A 17,503-nucleotide genomic window follows, 5' to 3' on the forward strand; every position below is an offset into this window, starting at 1 on the left:
ATCAATATTGGAACAGAACATAGTTTGATAGTTTTTCTTGAAACACTGATTCTTGCAGTTTTATCATCACACCACCAGGGGGTGCTGCAGGACCTTCACCTCCAGTACTTCCCGTGGCTGAAAACCTGGCAATAGACACACTGTAGAATCTGGCAAGTGAGCTCGTCCAGTCTCACTTTGATTGCAGGCACATCATGGTTCACCAGCAGCCCCAAACAGCTCAACAATAAGCTACAGCCCAGACAAACAAGCTTGTTTTGACAAAAGGAGGGTGATGTGAAAATATTTTTTACATTGGGAAGTTAAAAAAAAAAACAATTTTACTCATTGAGTTGGAACGAACCCCCTTTATATACGAATAATGATTTATGTTCCCTTAAGTCTTTATGTACCCTTAATGATTTATGTTCCCTAAATGATTTATGTTCCCTAAATGATTTATGTTCCCTAAATGATTTATGTTCCCTTAAGTCTTTATGTACCCTTAATGATTTATGTTCCCATAATGATTTATGTTCCCTAAATGATTTATGTTCCCTTAAGGCTTTATGTACCCTTAATTTCCTGAGTGTTGGTCCAGTGGTTTTGGAAGATACTGACTTTATGACCAAAGTTCTACCACCTTCAGTCCATGTTGCAGCTAGTATAATTGTTTAGTGCATGCTTTTAGTTCATGTTGCAGCTAATATAAATTAGCACTAATATCAAGGCTACATTCATTTCAAAAAGAGAAGAAGTTTTTTGAGTTCCAGTTGTCCTTGTCATGCCAATGAAATAGGTAATAAGGTAACCAGTAATGAAATAGGTAATAAGATAAATGGTAATGAAATAGGTAATAAGACAAAAAGTAATGAATTAACCGTCAATGATATAGGTAATAAGATAAACAATAATGAAGTAATGAAATAGGTAATAAGATAACCAGTAATGAAATAGGTAATAAGATAACCTGTAATGAAATAGGTAATAAGATAAACAGTAGTGAATTAACTAGGAATGAAATAGGTAATAAGATAAATGGTAATGAATTACCCAGTAATGAAATAGGTAATAGGATAACTAGTAATGAATTAACCAGTAATGAAATAGGTAATAAGATAACCAGTAATGAAATAGGTAATAAGATAAACAGTAATGAAATAGGTAATAAGATAAACAGTAGTGAATTAACTAGTAATGAAATAGGTAATAAGATTACTAGCAATGAATTAACCAGTAATGAAATAGGTAATAAGATAACCAGTAATTAATTAACCAGTAATGAAATAGGTAATAAGATAACCAGTAATGAAATAGGTAATACGATAAACAGTACTGATATGGGTAATAAGATGACCAGTAATGAAATAGGTAATAAGATAAACAGTAATGAAATAGGTTATAAGATAAACGGTAATGAAATAGGTAATAAGATAAACAGTAATGAAATAGGTAATAAGATAAACGGTAATGATATAGCTAATAAGATAAACAGTAACGATATGGGTAATAAGATAACCAGTAATGAAATAGGTAATAAGATAAACAGTAACGATATGGGTGATAAGATAAACAGTAATGAAATAGGTAATAAGACAAACAGTAATGAATTAACCGGTAATGCAATAGGTAATAAGATAAACAGTCATGAATTAACCAGTAATGAAATGGGTAATAAGATAAACAGTAATGAATTAACCAGTAATGAAATAGGTAATAAGATATCTGTCAAGAGAATTTCTAGGTTCTCAAGGTTCCAAATGAACTATAATTAATCTACTCCGATCTTTATCCCAAAGGGTGTAAGGCTTTGGTTAATAAGAAACAGACAAGAGTCCCAATATACAAATGTCAGGATCTTTATTCAGGAGAGCTCTGCCCTCAAAATGAGGACACAGTCTTTTTATATGTACACACGCACACACACACATGAATTCACATCAGTAGAGAATTCCACCCCGCTTTAGGTGGTTGTATTTTTCCACAGTTCAAATACATTGTTATCACATTTCTGCAACAGGTTTCATTATCTTCTACTAGCCTAGCCGTTCCTGACAGTTCCACCCCTCCCTAAGTTGGAGAGAGACCCCTTTTCCCATTATCAGTTTCTGCAAGGTCGTCTTCCTCTTTTCTGTGGTTTCAACTATGCCCTGCTCATTTTGCGAAATAGTAACACAAAGGCCTAGTCACACACATTATAGAATTATGACTCGAACACATTATTATAGCCTTATAATTCTAATACATTTCACACAGTTATATGGTTTCAGGGTGGAATACTTTTAGTCATTATCTTTAAACATACAAATTCATCTATCAATAACCAGTAATGAAATAGGTAAAAAGATAAACAGTAATGAATTAACCAGTTGTCACGTTCGTCGTATTGCGTGGACCAAAACGCAGCGGGAATGTGTATGCTCATCTTCTTATTTATTAAATAAACGAAACACTTGAACAAAAACAACGACGAAAAACAGTCCCGTAAGGACAAAATGACTATAGGGAGAAACAACTACCCACAAATCACAATGAAAAACACCCCTATTAAATAGGACCTTCAATTAGAGACAACGAGGAAGAGCTGCCTCCAATTGAAGGTCAACCCAATAAACTAAGCATAGAAATAGACTAACATAGAACATTGCCCAAAAACCCCGAAACACACTAAACAAACACCCCCCCTGCCATGTCCTGACCGAACTACAATAACAAACAACCCCTTTACTGGTCAGGACGTGACACCAGTAATGAAATAGGTAAAAAGATAAACAGTAACGAATTAACCAGTAATGAAATAGGTAATAAGATAACCAGTAATGCGTCCATAAGAAAATAATAAGAGTATGGTAAGAATCCAATTCAATAAGAGAATATACAAACATAAAATAATATTAAAAATAAATATAAAAAATATTTTAAAAAGATTGAGTATCCATCACCTTACTCAATGTAAATCTGAATATGTCTCGAACAATGTGTTGGGCTGTAGGATTCAGCTGGTCCAGAGATCAGGAACAATGTGTTGGGCTGTAGGGTTCAGCTGGTACAGAGATCAGGAACAATGTCTTGGGCTGTAGGGATCAGCTGGTCCAGAGATCAGGAACAATATGTTGGGCTGTAGAATTCAGCTGGTCCAGAGATCAGGAACAATGTCTTGGGCTGTAGGGATCAGCTGGTCCAGAGATCAGGAACAATATGTTGGGCTTTAGGATTCAGCTGGTCCAGAGATCAGGAACAATGTGTTGGGATGTAGGATTCAGCTGGTCCAGAGATCAGGAACAATGTGTTGGGCTGTAGAATTCAGCTGGTCCAGATGTCAGGGTCTGTTTTTAGTAATCTGCATTACAGAACAAATTAAATAAAAAATACAAGATTAGTGAAATAGTGAATGAGAGAGAGAGAAAGACAGACACAGAGAGAGACACGTAGAGAGAGAGACAGAGAGAGAGACAGAGAGAGAGAGAGAGAGCTAAGTTCACAAACCTGTTCTACTAACACATTGAAACCTCAGGACCAGAACATCCAATCAATCAGAATAAACCAAATTACAACAGTCAAAACAAAACTACATTGCCTATTGGGAAACACTAGCGCCAAGCAAAATGCAGCGCTATCTGGCCCTAAATCGACAGTACACTATGGCTAACTATTTGACCATGGTTACTAATCAAAACCTTAGAAAAAACCTTGACAAAGTACAGGTTCAGTGAGCACAGCCTTGTCATTGAGAAGGGTAGACACAGGAAAACCTGGCTCCCTGCAGAGGAAAAGCTGTTCAACCACTGCACCACAGCAGAACCTGAGACAGAGCTGCATTTCCTGACAAAATGTAAAAAATATAAAATGATTAGGGAGTGTCATTTCCCCAAATTTGAAACCCTTATTCAAGGTTTCAAAGACCTCTCTGATGAGGACAGGCTACCCGTCCTGTTGGGGGAGGACGCAGAGAGCTGTGGGTTGGCAGCGCACTACATTGCTGCCTGCCATAAGATGAGGGAGTCACGTCCTGACCAGTAAAGGGGTTATTTGTTATTGTAGTTTGGTCAGGACGCTCAGCCCAGTCAAAACTATTCGCTGCTCTGGCACCCCTATGGTGGAACAAGCTCCCTCACGACGCCAGGACAGCGGAGTCAATCACTACCTTCCGGAGACACCTGAAACCCCACCTCTTTAAGGAATACCTAGGATAGGATAAAGTAATCCTTCTAACCCCCCCCAAAAAAAGATATAGATGTACTATTGTAAAGTGGTTGTTCCACTGGATATCATAAAGTGAATGCATCTATTTGTAAGTCGCTCTGGATAAGAGCGTCTGCTAAATGACTTAAATGTAATTTACATGTAAATGTGTTTGTTTTATGTGGTTCAGGGTTTGTTGGGCTATGTGCTTATGTAAGAGGGGTGTTTGTTTTATGTGTTCCGGGGTTTTTTGGTCTATGTTCTATGTAAGTGCACACGGGTAGTTTGGCTGGGCCAGGGTTAAGCCCTAAGCCAACTCCCCGTGCTTACCAGAGGCAGCGTGGTACTGGTCAGGCCCCGTGCTATGGGGTGATGCGCACGGCATCGAGGCCAAGCATCCACAGGCCGGTATGCTCGGTGCCAGCGTCCCGCATTTGCCAGGGGGAAGCGGGCACCCAGCCAGTAAGGGTGGTGCCAGTCCTGCGCTCGAGACCGCCAGTGCACCTTCACGGCCCAGTGTATCCTGTTCCCGCTCTCCGCACTAGCCCTGAGGTACGTGTATCCAGTCTGGTGTCTCCAAAGCCAGCACCATGCACCAGGCCTTCAGTACGTCAGCCCAGTCCAGCTCGTCCTGCTCCTGATCCTCGCACTAGCCTTGGGTTGTGTGTCTCCAGTCTGGTACCTCCACTACCAGCCCCACGCACCAGTCCTCTAGTGCGTAAGCCCAGTCCAGCTCGTCCTGCTCCTGCTCCTCGCACTAGCCTTGTGGTGCGTGTTCATAGTCTGGCACTTCCTAAGCCAGCTCCACGCATCAGGTCTTCAGTGCGCAGTCCCCGTCCAGAGCTTCCGGCGACAGTGCCTCGTCCAGAGTGTCCGGCGACAGTGCCTCGTCCAGAGTGTCCGGCGACAGTGCCTCGTCCAGAGTGTCCGGCGACAGTGCCTCGTCCAGAGTGTCCGGCGACAGTGCCTCGTCCAGAGTGTCCGGCGACAGGGCCTCGTCCAGAGTGTCCGGCGACAGTGCCCCATAGAAAGACGGCCCACAGTCTGGAACCGAGGGAGATCGCCCTCCAGTCCGACGCAGCCAGAGTCGTCCTCCAGTCCGACGCAGCCAGAGTCGCCCTCCAGTCCAACGCAGCCAGAGTCGTCCTCCAGTCCGACGCAGCCAGAGTCGCCCTTCAGTCCAACGCAGCCAGAGTCGCCCGTTGCGAGGGTCCCCAGTGTGGGGGGGGTTATTTGACCAGTAAAGGGGTTATTTGTTATTGCAGTTTGGTCAGGACGTGGCAGGGGGTGTTTGTTTTATGTGGTTCGGGATTTGTTGGGCTATGTGCTTATGTAAGAGGGGTGTTTGTTTTATCTGTTCCGGGGTTTTTTGGTCTATGTTCTATGTAAGTGTATTTCTATGTTAGTTCAAGTCTTTCTATTTCTATGTTTAGTTAATGGGGTTGACCTTGAATTGGAAGCAGCTGCTCCTCGTTGCTTCTGATTGAAGGTCCATGTATAGGGGTGTTTTTGTAATGGGATTCGTGGGTAGTTGTCTCCTGTTTTCTGTCTGTGCTCCTGACAGGACTGTTTTATGTCGTTCGTTGTTTTTGTATACAGATCAAATCAAATGTATTTATATAGCCCTTCTTACATCAGCTGATATCTCAAAGTGCTGTACAGAAACCCAGCCTAAAACCCCAAACAGCAAGCAATGCAGGTGTAGAAGCACTGTGGCTAGGATAAACTCCCTAGAAAGGCCAGAACCTAGGAAGAAACCTAGAGAGGAACCAGGCTATGAGGGGTGGCCAGTCCTCTTCTGGCTGTGCCGGGTGGAGATTATAACAGCACATGGCCAAGATGTTCAAATGTTCATAGATGACCAGCAGGGTCAAATAATAATAATCACAGTGGTTGTAGAGGGTGCAACAGGTCAGCACCTCAGGAGTAAATGTCAGTTGGGTTTTCATTGCCGATCATTGAGAGTATCTCTACCGCTCCTGCTGTCTCTAGAGAGTTGAAAACAGCAGGTCTGGGACAGGTAGCACATCCGGTGAATAGGTCAGGGTTCCAGCAGGTCTGGGATAGCAGGTCTGGGACAGGTAGCACGTCCGGTGAACAGGTCAGGGTTCCAGCAGGTCTGGGACCGCAGGTCTGGGACAGGTAACACGTCCGGTGAACAGGTCAGGGTTCCAGCAGGTCTGGGACTGCAGGTCTGGGACAGGTAGCACATCCGGTGAACAGGTCAGGGTTCCAGCAGGTCTGGGACAGGTAGCACGTCCGGTGAACAGGTCAGGGTTCCATAGCTGCAGGCAGAACAGTTGGAACTGGAGCAGATTAAGTGATTAGTTTGTTTTTCCTTCTTTTAAATTTAAAAAAGAAGATGAGTATATACATTCCCGCTGCACCTTGGTCCAATCCTTACGACGCCCGTTACAGAGGGACAGTGTTTGACAGACCAATCAACCGGCACATGTCCTCTACTGTATGCTTATTGTTATTGTTCAATGTATGGTTATTCTGACACTTGGTTATTGTTGTTACTGTTGTCCCATTGACAATTTTGATTATTATTATCTTAATATTGTATATATCCAAAGTAAGCTCTGGCAATATGTACACTGTTATGTCATGTCAATAAAGCAAATTTAATGAGCGAGAGAGACAGAGAGAGAGAGAGAGAGAGAGAGAGAGAGACAATAGTTGAATGAAATCAAAACAGATTAAATCTGACCATCACTCTTGCTGCAGATGAAGTTGAATTTGTCAGTCTCAGGCAGGCCGACCCACTTCCCCCCGTCTCTCTCTATGGCCCCCGTGTTCCCACACTGCTCCTTCCTGGTACTGTAGCCCTCCCCGTCGGCCCAGTTGTGGAAGCAGGACTCTTCTCCATTGACCCAGAACCAGAAGTCCAGGGTGCAGGTGTACCTCAGGCCCAGCCAGACGTAAGGACTGGAGGCCTTCTTGGCTCTCTGTTGGACCCAGTGCTGGATGCGGTGGTTGTGGGCAGACACCAGCTCCATTTCCCGGTCTCTGCAGTACCACAGGGCTTCGGACCACGTCTTGTTCTCTGAGACCAGGACCAGCTTATCTGGAGGAAGAGGAGGATATGGACATGCTAAATATTCACAAAATAACGTTGATTCTAAAGTAAATGTAATTTTTTTTATGAATATGTATCTAACCCCCCCTCCTCCCTCACCCCTCCCCTCACCCCTCCCCCCTCCCCCTCACCCCTCACCCCTCCCCCTCACCCCTCCCCCCTGATCCCTCACCCCTCCCCTCCCCTTCACCCCTCCCCTCTCCCCCCTCCCCCTCACCCCTCCCCCCCTCACCCCTCATCCTTCACCCCTCCCCCCTCACCCCCTCACCCCTCCCCCTCCCACTCACCCCCTCACCCCTCACCATCATAGCAGATAAAAGGATGTTTGGTGGTAGAAGGCTCATCATTCCACTCTCCAGATGGGAACTTAATTTCCACACAGAGCTTTGGGTGGTCTCCTCCCACAACAGCTGCCCCGTTTGGCTCGCCTTTCATCCAGTTTCTGAAGGTTGAGCCGCTCTGGTCGGACCACCTCCACTCTCTATACAGGCCGATCCACACCTCTTCCTGTAAAATGTTTTGCAAATGCTGATTATGTTTTTAACACGGTGCTCAAAGTGCAAGACAAATTAGGTGAAGGGAAGTGAACTTGCCTGTATGGTGTTATTATGTGTGATGTTCTGTATGGAGCTTTTCTCTGCTTCATCCCTCACACTGGCCAGGTCCGTATGGTTCTGTCTGCAGTAGCGCTGAGCCTCACTCCAAGTCTTCTTTTCAGTGATGAGGATGTACTTACTAGTGAGATTTGTGTCTATTTGAAAGAACAGAAGGTATAAAAGAAGGGATGAGATATATAATAACATGTTCCAATAAAGACAAGTTCAAACAGACAAATACATGTCTGTAAATAAACTGGTAGAAAAAAAAGATTTTCAATAAAATATGAATGTGTTGACTGAATCCAAACTGTTTGGTGTTTGACTGGTTGACAAACAGAAAGATGGAAGGAAGGACAGTGAAAAGGCTGACTGATAGAGGAACTCACCATAGCAGACAAAATTATGTTGTGTACTACAGTTCTCATCATGCCATGACCCATTTTGCATCCACACACAGAACTCATTGTTGTTTACATTATTTGGTTGTTTTGGGCCCCAGAACACCACCGTCCCTAACTCTGTGTCTCCCAGAGACCACCTCCAGCTGGTGTTATACAACCCTATCCAGGCTGGTTCAGTTAATACCCCAGCCTCTACTGTGTTATTGAGCCTGTTCATATCTGCCATGTCGTCTATGGAGGCCAGGTCAGTGTAGTTCTGTTTGCAGTAACTCTGAGCTTCAGTCCAGTTTTTACTGATGTTCACAAAGTGGAACTGATGAGAGAGGCATGAGGGGAGGACAGACAGCCCTGTGGAGAACAAACCAACATTATGACTGTACTAACAAAACACACACACACACACACACACACACACACACACACACACACACACACACACACACACACACACACACACACACACACACACATCCACGCACGCACAAACACACACGAAAACACATGAACACCAACCTGAGAAGAACAGGAGAAAGAGAGAGTGGCCCATCCCTGGAGAATGGAGGATAACAGTCTGGTGAACAAATACCAACAACTAAACTTCAACTTCTACCAGCAGCATGGCTGCATGCTTTAGATTTTGAATTTAACGTCATGAAATGTAATGACTGAAAAAACATGTCAATATTTTCTTTGGAATTATTTGAGTGAATTTTTACTTTATGGATGGTTTGCACTGCCAGACTTTTCTGTTATTCTACTGCTCAAAAATATATTTATAAGCATTACAACATTTACTAAATAACAATACACATGAATGTTACCTAAATAACAATACACATGAATGTTTACTAAATAACAATACACATGAATGTTTACTAAATAACAACACACATTAACATTTACTAATTAAAAATACACATTAACGTTTACCAAATAACAATACACATTAATGTTTACTAATTAAAAATACACATTTATGTTTACTAAATAGCAATACACATTAATGTTTACTAAATAACAACACACATTAACATTTACTAATTAAAAATACACATTTATGTTTACTAAATAGCAATACACATTAATGTTTACTAAATAACAATACACGTTAACATTTACTAAATAACAACACACATTTATTTTTACTAAATAACAATACACATTAAAATTGACTAAATAACAATACACATTTATTTTTACTAAATAACAATACACATTTATTTTTACTAAATAACAATACACATTTATTTTTACTCAATAACAATACACATTTATTTTGACTAAATAACAATACACATTTATTTTTACTAAATAACAATACACATTTATTTTTACTAAATAACAACACACATTTATGTTTACTAAATAACAATACACATTTCTGTTTACTAAATAACAATACACATTAATGTTTACTAAATAACAATACACATTAATGTTTACTAAATAACAATACACATTTCTGTTTACTAAATAACAACACGCATTTATGTTACTAACTGTATTGTACTTTACTCTTTACAAAAGTAGACATGTAGAGTTATGAAAGATATCCTCATACCCGATGTTTGTTGTTGTCGATGTTGTTTCTTGATTTTGTTGTCAGCTCTCCCTCTCCCTCTGAGTGTCTCTGTCCCGTCTGAGACAGGTGGGTGTTATACAGCTATATTATACAGTACTTCCTGCTCTTTGACCTCGTAATGTAGTGATGTCACAGTGGAAGGATGAAAGGCATCCCTGTCAGTTGTTTTGTCTTAGTTCTTCCTCGTAGAGACATGCAAAACACTGGTCAAAGAGAAAAACCCATACAGGAAGAAGGAAATCCAAGAATTTATCAACATGGATTTTTGGAAAACAAAAATAAATTGCAACCCTCCATGTGGCTAAACTATACTAACATGTTGGATTACAATATAATATCTCCTTTAAAAAAGTAAATAGGAAGAACGAAATAGAGAAATCATCAACAGTCAAATCCAGCCAAAGTAAATAGGCCTAGATAAAAAACCTCCTGAGTCATTCACTCAGCTCCATTGTCAGTCACCCTGCTCTAAGGTATTTACCTCTCTGTTAGTCACCCTGCTCTAAGGTATTTATCTCCCTGTCAGTCACCCTGCTCTAAGGTATTTACCTCTCTGTCAGTCACCCTGCTCTCAGGTATTTACCTCTCTGTTAGTCACCCTGCTCTAAGGTATTTACCTCTCTGTCAGTCACCCTGCTCTAAGGTATTTACCTCTGTCAGTCACCCAGCTCTCAGGTATTTACCTCCCTGTCAGTCACCCTGCTCTAAGGTATTTACCTCCCTGTCAGTCACCCTGCTCTAAGGTATTTACCTCTGTCAGTCACCCAGCTCTCAGGTATTTACCTCCCTGTCAGCCACCCTGCTCTAAGGTATTTACCTCTCTGTCAGCCACCCTGCTCTAAGGTATTTACCTCTGTCAGTCACCATGCTCTCAGGTATTTACCTCTCTGTTAGTCACCCTGCTCTAAGGTATTTACCTCTCTGTCAGTCACCCTGCTCTAAGGTATTTACCTCTGTCAGTCACCCTGCTCTCAGGTATTTACCTCTCTGTCAGTCACCCTGCTCTCGGGTATTTACCTCCCTGTCAGTCACCCTGCTCTCAGGTATTTACCTCCCTGTCAGTCACTCATCTCTCAGGTATTTTTCTCCCTGTCAGTCACTCATCTCTCAGGTATTTACCTCCCTGTCAGTCACCCTGCTCTCAGGTATTTATCTCCCTGTCAGTCACCCTGCTCTCAGGTATTTACCTCCCTGTCAGTCACCCTGCTCTCAGGTATTTGCCTTCCAAAGAGTCATCAAAGAACCGTTTTGTCCAAAAATGGTTCTTAGAACGTTAAATGTTCTAGGTAGAAACCTTCATCTTACAAAGAACCCTTGTTTTCCAAAAACAGTTCTTCAGATCAAAATGGTTCTTTGTAGAAGGGCTTTCTCCTATAGGGCTTTCTCCTATAGGGCTTTCTCCTATAGAGCTCCATTTTTATGGAATAGTCTGCCTACCCATGTGAGAGACGCAGACTCAGTCTCAACCTTTAAGTCTTTACTGAAGACTTATCTCTTCAGTAGGTCCTATGATTAAGTGTAGTCTGGCCCAGGAGTGTGAAGGTGAACGGAAAGGCTGGAGCAACGAACGGCCCTTGCTGTCTCTGCCTTGCCGGTTCCCCTCTTTCCACTGGGATTCTCTGCCTCTAACCCTATTACAGGGGCTGAGTCACTGACTTACTGGTGTTCTTCCATGCCGTCCATGGGAGGGGTGCGTCACTTGAGTGTGTTGAGTCACTGACGTGGTCTTCCTGTCTGGGTTGGCGCCCCCCCCCCTTGGGTTGTGCCATGGCGGAGATTTTTGTGGGCTATACTCAGCCTTGTCTTCGGACGGTAAGTTGGTGGTTGTAGACATCCCTCTAGTGGTGTGGGGGCTGTGCTTTGGCAAAGTGGGTGGGGTTGTATCCTGCCTGTTTGGCCCTGTCCGGGGGTATCATCGGATGGGGCCACAGTGTCTTCTGATCCCTCCTGTCTCAGCCTCCAGTATTTATGCTGCAGTAGTTTATGTGCCGGGGGGCTAGGGTCAGTCTGTTTCATCTGGAGTATTCTCTTGTCTTATCCGGTGTCCTGTGTGAATTTAAATATGCTCTCTCTAATTCTCTCTTTTTCTCTTTCTTTCTTTCTCTCGGAGGACCTGAGCCCTAGGACCATGCCTCGGGACTACCTGGCATGATGACTCCTTGCTGTCCCCAGTCCACCTGGCCATGCTGCTGCTCCAGTTTCAACTGTTCTGCCTGCGGCTACGGAACCCTGACCTGTTCACCGGACGTGCTTGTTGCACCCTCGACAACTACAATGATTATTATTATTTGACCATGCTGGTCATTTATGAACATTTTAACATCTTGACCATGTTCTGTTATAATATCCACCCGGCACAGCCAGAAGAGGACTGGCCACCCCTCATAGCCTGGTTCCTCTCTAGGTTTCTTCCTAGGTTTTTGGCCTTTCTAGGGAGTTTTTCCTAGGGAGTTTTTCCTAGCCACCGTGCTTCTTTCACATGTTTGGGGTTTTAGGCTGGGTTTCTGTACAGCACTTTGAGATTTCAGCTGATATACGAAGGGCTATATAAATAAATTTGATTTGATTTGATTTGATTTGATTTAGAACCCTATCCCTCTGCGAAGAACCCTTTTGGAACCCTTTTTTCTAAGAGTGTATATCTGTTTTATCGTTTAGAAAATGAAATTACTTTGTGTGTCTATTCCCCCGATTTGAAGGTGTCATAAGTATTTGGAGCAATTCACTTATGTGTATGAAAGTAGTCACAAGTGTGTTATCTGGTCCTATATTCCGAGCACACAATGATGACATCAAGCTTGTGACTCTACAAACTTGTTGGACGCATTTGCAGTTTGTGTTTGTTGTGTTTCAGATTATTTTGTGCCCAATATTTATTTATTTTTTATAATGTATTGTGTCATTCTGGAGTCACTTTTTTGTGTGTGTACTTTTTTACCACTTTTTCTCCCCAATTGGTAGTTACAGTCTTGTCCCATCGCTGCAACTCCCCTACGGACTCGGGAGAGGCGAATGTCAAGAGCCATGCGTCCTAGGAAACATGACCCTTGAAACGCTATTAGTGCGCACCACCGCTAACTAACTAGCCATTTCACATCGGTTACACATGCATCTGTACTACCACGATTATGGATAATCCTGAATGAATCATGAATAATGATGAGTGACAACGTTACAGAGGGTCAAAAATTGTATCCTCAAGACATGCTAACCTCTCACCATTACCAGTAATAGGGGAGGCTATCATTTTTGCCGGGTATGATATTTATGCTATCCTGAAAGAGGAATTAAATCACATTTTCCTCACTAGTGAGCAGATTTAATTAAACAACTCCACCCAAGGTTGATTACACTGACCTGTTGAAGTGACCTAGTGGAGTGACCTAGTGGAGTAACCTAGTGGAGTGACCTAGTGAAGTGACCTAGTGGAGTGACCTAGTGGAGTGACTTAGTGAAGTGACCTAGTGGAGTGACCTAGTGGAGTGACCTAGTGAAGTGACCTAGTGAAGTGACCTAGTGGAGTGACCTAGTGGAGTGACCTAGTGAAGTGACCTAGTGAAGTGACCTAGTGGAGTGACCTAGTGGAGTAACCTAGTGGAGTGACCTAGTGGAGTGACCTAGTGAAGTGACCTAGTGAAGTGACTTAGTGAAGTGACTTAGTGAAGTGACTTAGTGGAGTGGCCTAATGGAGTGACCTAGTGGAGTGACCTAGTGGAGTGACTTGGTGAAGTGACTTAGTGAAGTGACCTAGTGGATAGACCTAGTGGAGTGACTTAGTGGAGTGACTTAGTGGAGTGACCTAGTGAAGTGACCTAGTGAAGTGACCTAGTGAAGTGACCTAGTGGAGTGACCTAGTGAAGTGACCTAGTGGAGTGACCTAGTGGAGTGACCTAGTGAAGTGACCTAGTGAAGTGACCTAGTGGAGTGACCTAGTGGAGTGACCTAGTGAAGTGACCTAGTGAAGTGACCTAGTGGAGTGACCTAGTGGAGTATCCTAGTGGAGTGACCTAGTGGAGTGACCTAGTGAAGTGACCTAGTGAAGTGACTTAGTGAAGTGACTTAGTGAAGTGACTTAGTGGAGTGGCCTAATGGAGTGACCTAGTGGAGTGACCTAGTGGAGTGACTTGGTGAAGTGACTTAGTGAAGTGACCTAGTGGATAGACCTAGTGGAGTGACTTAGTGGAGTGACTTAGTGGAGTGACCTAGCGAAGTGACCTAGTGAAGTGACCTAGTGAAGTGACCTAGTGGAGTGTTCTAACGTGTTGGAGTGTATCAGAGTGTTCTAATGTGTTGGAGTGTACCAGAGTGTTCTAATGTGTTGGAGTGTACCAGAGTGTTCTAATGTGTTGGAGTGTACCAGAGTGTTCTAACGTGTTGGAGTGTACCAGAGTGTTCTAATGTGTTGGAGTGTACCAGAGTGTTCTAACGTGTTGGAGTGTACCAGAGTGTTCTAACGTGTTGGAGTGTACCAGAGTGTACTAACGTGTTGGAGTGTACCAGAGTGTTCTAATGTGTTGGAGTGTACCAGAGTGTTCTAATGTGTTGGAGTGTACCAGAGTGTTCTAACGTGTTGGAGTGTACCAGAGTGTACTAACGTGTTGGAGTGTACCAGAGTGTTCTAATGTGTTGGAGTGTACCAGAGTGTTCTAATGTGTTGGAGTGTACCAGAGTGTTCTAACGTGTTGGAGTGTACCAGAGTGTTCTAATGTGTTGGAGTGTACCAGAGTGTTCTAATGTGTTGGAGTGTACCAGAGTGTTCTAGCGTGTTGGAGTGTACCAGAGTGTTCTAGCGTGTTGGAGTGTATCAGAGTGTTCTAACATGTTGGAGTGTACTAATGTGTTGGAGTGTATCAGAGTGTTCTAACGTGTTGGAGTGTACTAGCGTGTTGGAGTGTATCAGAGTGTACTAACATGTTGGAGTGTACTAGCGTGTTGGAGTGTATCAGAGTGTTCTAACGTGTTGGAGTGAACCAGAGTGTTCTAACGTGTTGGAGTGTTCTAACGTGTTGGAGTGTACCAGAGTGTTCTAACGTGTTGGAGTGTACCAGAGTGTTCTAGCGTGTTGGAGTGTACCAGAGTGTTCTAACGTGTTGGAGTGTACCAGAGTGTTCTAGCGTGTTGGAGTGTACCAGAGTGTACTAACGTGTTGGAGTGTACCAGGGTGTATTGAAGTGTTTGGTGGCTGTGTTAGAATGTTATAGAGCAGAGGGAACTGATGCCAGTGCGATTACAGACAACCTCGGTCAAGACTCCACTTGGACTTGTTTATGTCACTCATACACACGTATTCGGCTCTAACGGTGTCTAACAAGTATACCTTCAGATAACATGTTGGGAGAATAATACATGATGGACCGTGTGTGTGTGTGTGTGTGTGTGTGTGTGTGTGTGTGTGTGTGTGTGTGTGTGTGTGTGTGTGTAGTGTCCAGTAGTATACACAGTACCGTACAGAGTATCAGCAAAACGCATTATTCTAGAAATACGGTGGACCGAGCTGTTCAGGTAGCCTACTGTTTGAAGTGATTTGTTTGACAATCAGATGAAAACATCACACAACACCCATGATATGTGAATCTGAGCCTGGGCAGACCGTGAAAAGCAACAGAAAACAGGACAGGAGGTTTACAGTGCTTGCCAAAGTATACCGTCTAAAATCAGCATATTCCAGGCATCTTATCTGGGTTTCTCATAACCGGGATGTAGCTTTTTTCGGGTCATTATAAACTGGATATGATTTGATATGATTTTTTGTTGTTGTTATTCTGTCTCTCACTGTTCAAATAAACCTACCATTAAAATTATACACTGATCATTTCTTTGTCAGTGGGCAAACGTACAAAATCAGCAGGGGATCAAATACCTTTTTCCCTCACTGTATAAATGTCAACTCACAAACAGAATACTTGAGTATCTGTATATCTGATATTGGTGTTCATGTAAATGTGGGTTCGTTTTGCATTGATTAGATAGCAGCTGGCAGCTTGACGTGTCTGATACTTGTGAGATTTGTTTATGAAGATTTGAGCTGGAACATGTGAAAATTGCATGTACTTTCAGAATTGTTTAGCAAGCTATTCATAGGTGGGCTGGTAGCTGGCGATCGACCTATTGGAGACCCCTGCCATAGGGGTTTATACACAGATACCAGGAGACCCCTGCCATAGGGGTTTATACACAGATACCAGGAGACTCCTGCCATAGGGGTTTAAACACAGATACCAGGAGACTCCTGCCATAGGGGTTTATACACAGATACCAGCAGACCCCTGCCATAGGGATTTATTCACAGATACCAGGAGACTCCTGCCATAGGGGTTAATAAGTTCTGTATTTACCTCTTCTGAAACCTTATCATCATCAGTCTCTTAAGATTACACACGAGCAATGAGTACATTAGCCAAGGCAATAAATACATATATAATAGATTACACACGAGCAATGAGTACATTAGCCAAGGCCATAAATACATTTATGACAGCCAGACTGTCACGTCCTGACCATAGTAAGATGTTATTTTCTATGGTAGAGTAGGTCAGGGTGTGACAGGGGTTGTTTTGTGTTTTTCTATCTTTTGTATATCTATGTTTAGGTTCTAGTTTTTCTATTTCTATGTTGGTTTCTTTTGGAATGATCTCCAATTAGACGCAGCTGGTTCTCGTTGTCTCTAATTGGAGATCATACTTAAGTAGGGTTTTTTTCCACCTGTGTTTGTGGGTAGTTGTCTTCTGTTTAGTTTATGTACCTGAGAGAACTGTTCGCTTTCGCTTCGCTTTGTTATCTTTTCTTTAGTGTTTTGAGTTAAAATAAATATTCATCATGAGCAATCAACACGCTGCTCTTTGGTCCCCTCTCTACGACAGCCGTTACACAGACATACCAAAGTCAGAAGGGCACAGGAAGGAGGATGGTAGAAAAATGACCAAACATGAGCATGCAATGCATGCATTATTTTTGTATGACATACAGAGGTCCCCGCCACCATTATAATCTAATCAGAAGCAGATATGAGCGTTATTGGGCGTGAACAAGCAAAGAACTCGGACTAAAAGATAATGGTGGCAGAAGGACTAAGGGAAGTAACTGCATTAACATAGGGGATGTACCTATATACTGTATGTGTATAAAAGCAGAGCCAGTGTTCAGGGAAGTTGGTTGTTCCGCGGACCAGCACGGCTTTGCTACTTTGTATTAACGTCTATATTGAATTCACAAGTTCTTGTAAGAGTGTTATATTTTTGAGACAATTTTCCACAACATACTTGGCGAGCTAGCCAGGAGCTGAAGGAACCTCGGACAGTGGCGTTCTTGGCTGGTGACAGTTTCTCTGGACAATCTCACAAACGGGTGGCCGCCCAATTATATCAGGTGAGCTTGTTCTTACGTAGTTGAAATGTTTGTGTAAATTGCTTCAGGGATTCTGTCTCGGCAGAAGGGACATTACGTCTTTAAATTCCTAAAAACCCAGTAATACTAAGAGCTTTTGAATTCGATTAACTGCATGCATGTGGGTTGTTTTGTGGGTTGTTAAATGTAATTATGTATGCACATGGGGGGGCTGTAGCCCTTGCTGGTGTCGAGTGTTTAGCGGAGGGGGCTTGCACTTGTGCTGGTCGGACGGTTCGAACGGACCCACGTGTGTGGTCCGGTTGGGTGGGGCTGTCCCGTCTAATTCTGCTTG

General features: G+C 42.9%; 1 protein-coding gene across 1 annotated transcript; it reads right to left on the minus strand.

The window, feature by feature from the left end:
• Positions 1-2,976: 2,976 nt before the first annotated feature.
• LOC115153818 (secretory phospholipase A2 receptor-like) lies at positions 2,977-9,882 on the minus strand. Its single transcript, XM_029699418.1, has 7 exons — positions 9,805-9,882; positions 8,757-8,792; positions 8,229-8,591; positions 7,837-7,994; positions 7,546-7,750; positions 6,875-7,231; positions 2,977-3,319 (listed from the first exon to the last, which is right to left on the minus strand). Exons 2-7 carry the CDS (start codon positions 8,788-8,790, stop codon positions 3,312-3,314), a joined length of 1,125 nt encoding a protein of 374 aa, XP_029555278.1. The 5' UTR covers positions 8,791-8,792; positions 9,805-9,882; the 3' UTR covers positions 2,977-3,311.
• Between the last annotated feature and the right edge of the window lie 7,621 nt (positions 9,883-17,503).

The sequence above is a fragment of the Salmo trutta genome, chromosome 19 (genome assembly GCF_901001165.1).
Source record: "Salmo trutta chromosome 19, fSalTru1.1, whole genome shotgun sequence".
Taxonomy (NCBI): domain Eukaryota; kingdom Metazoa; phylum Chordata; class Actinopteri; order Salmoniformes; family Salmonidae; genus Salmo; species Salmo trutta.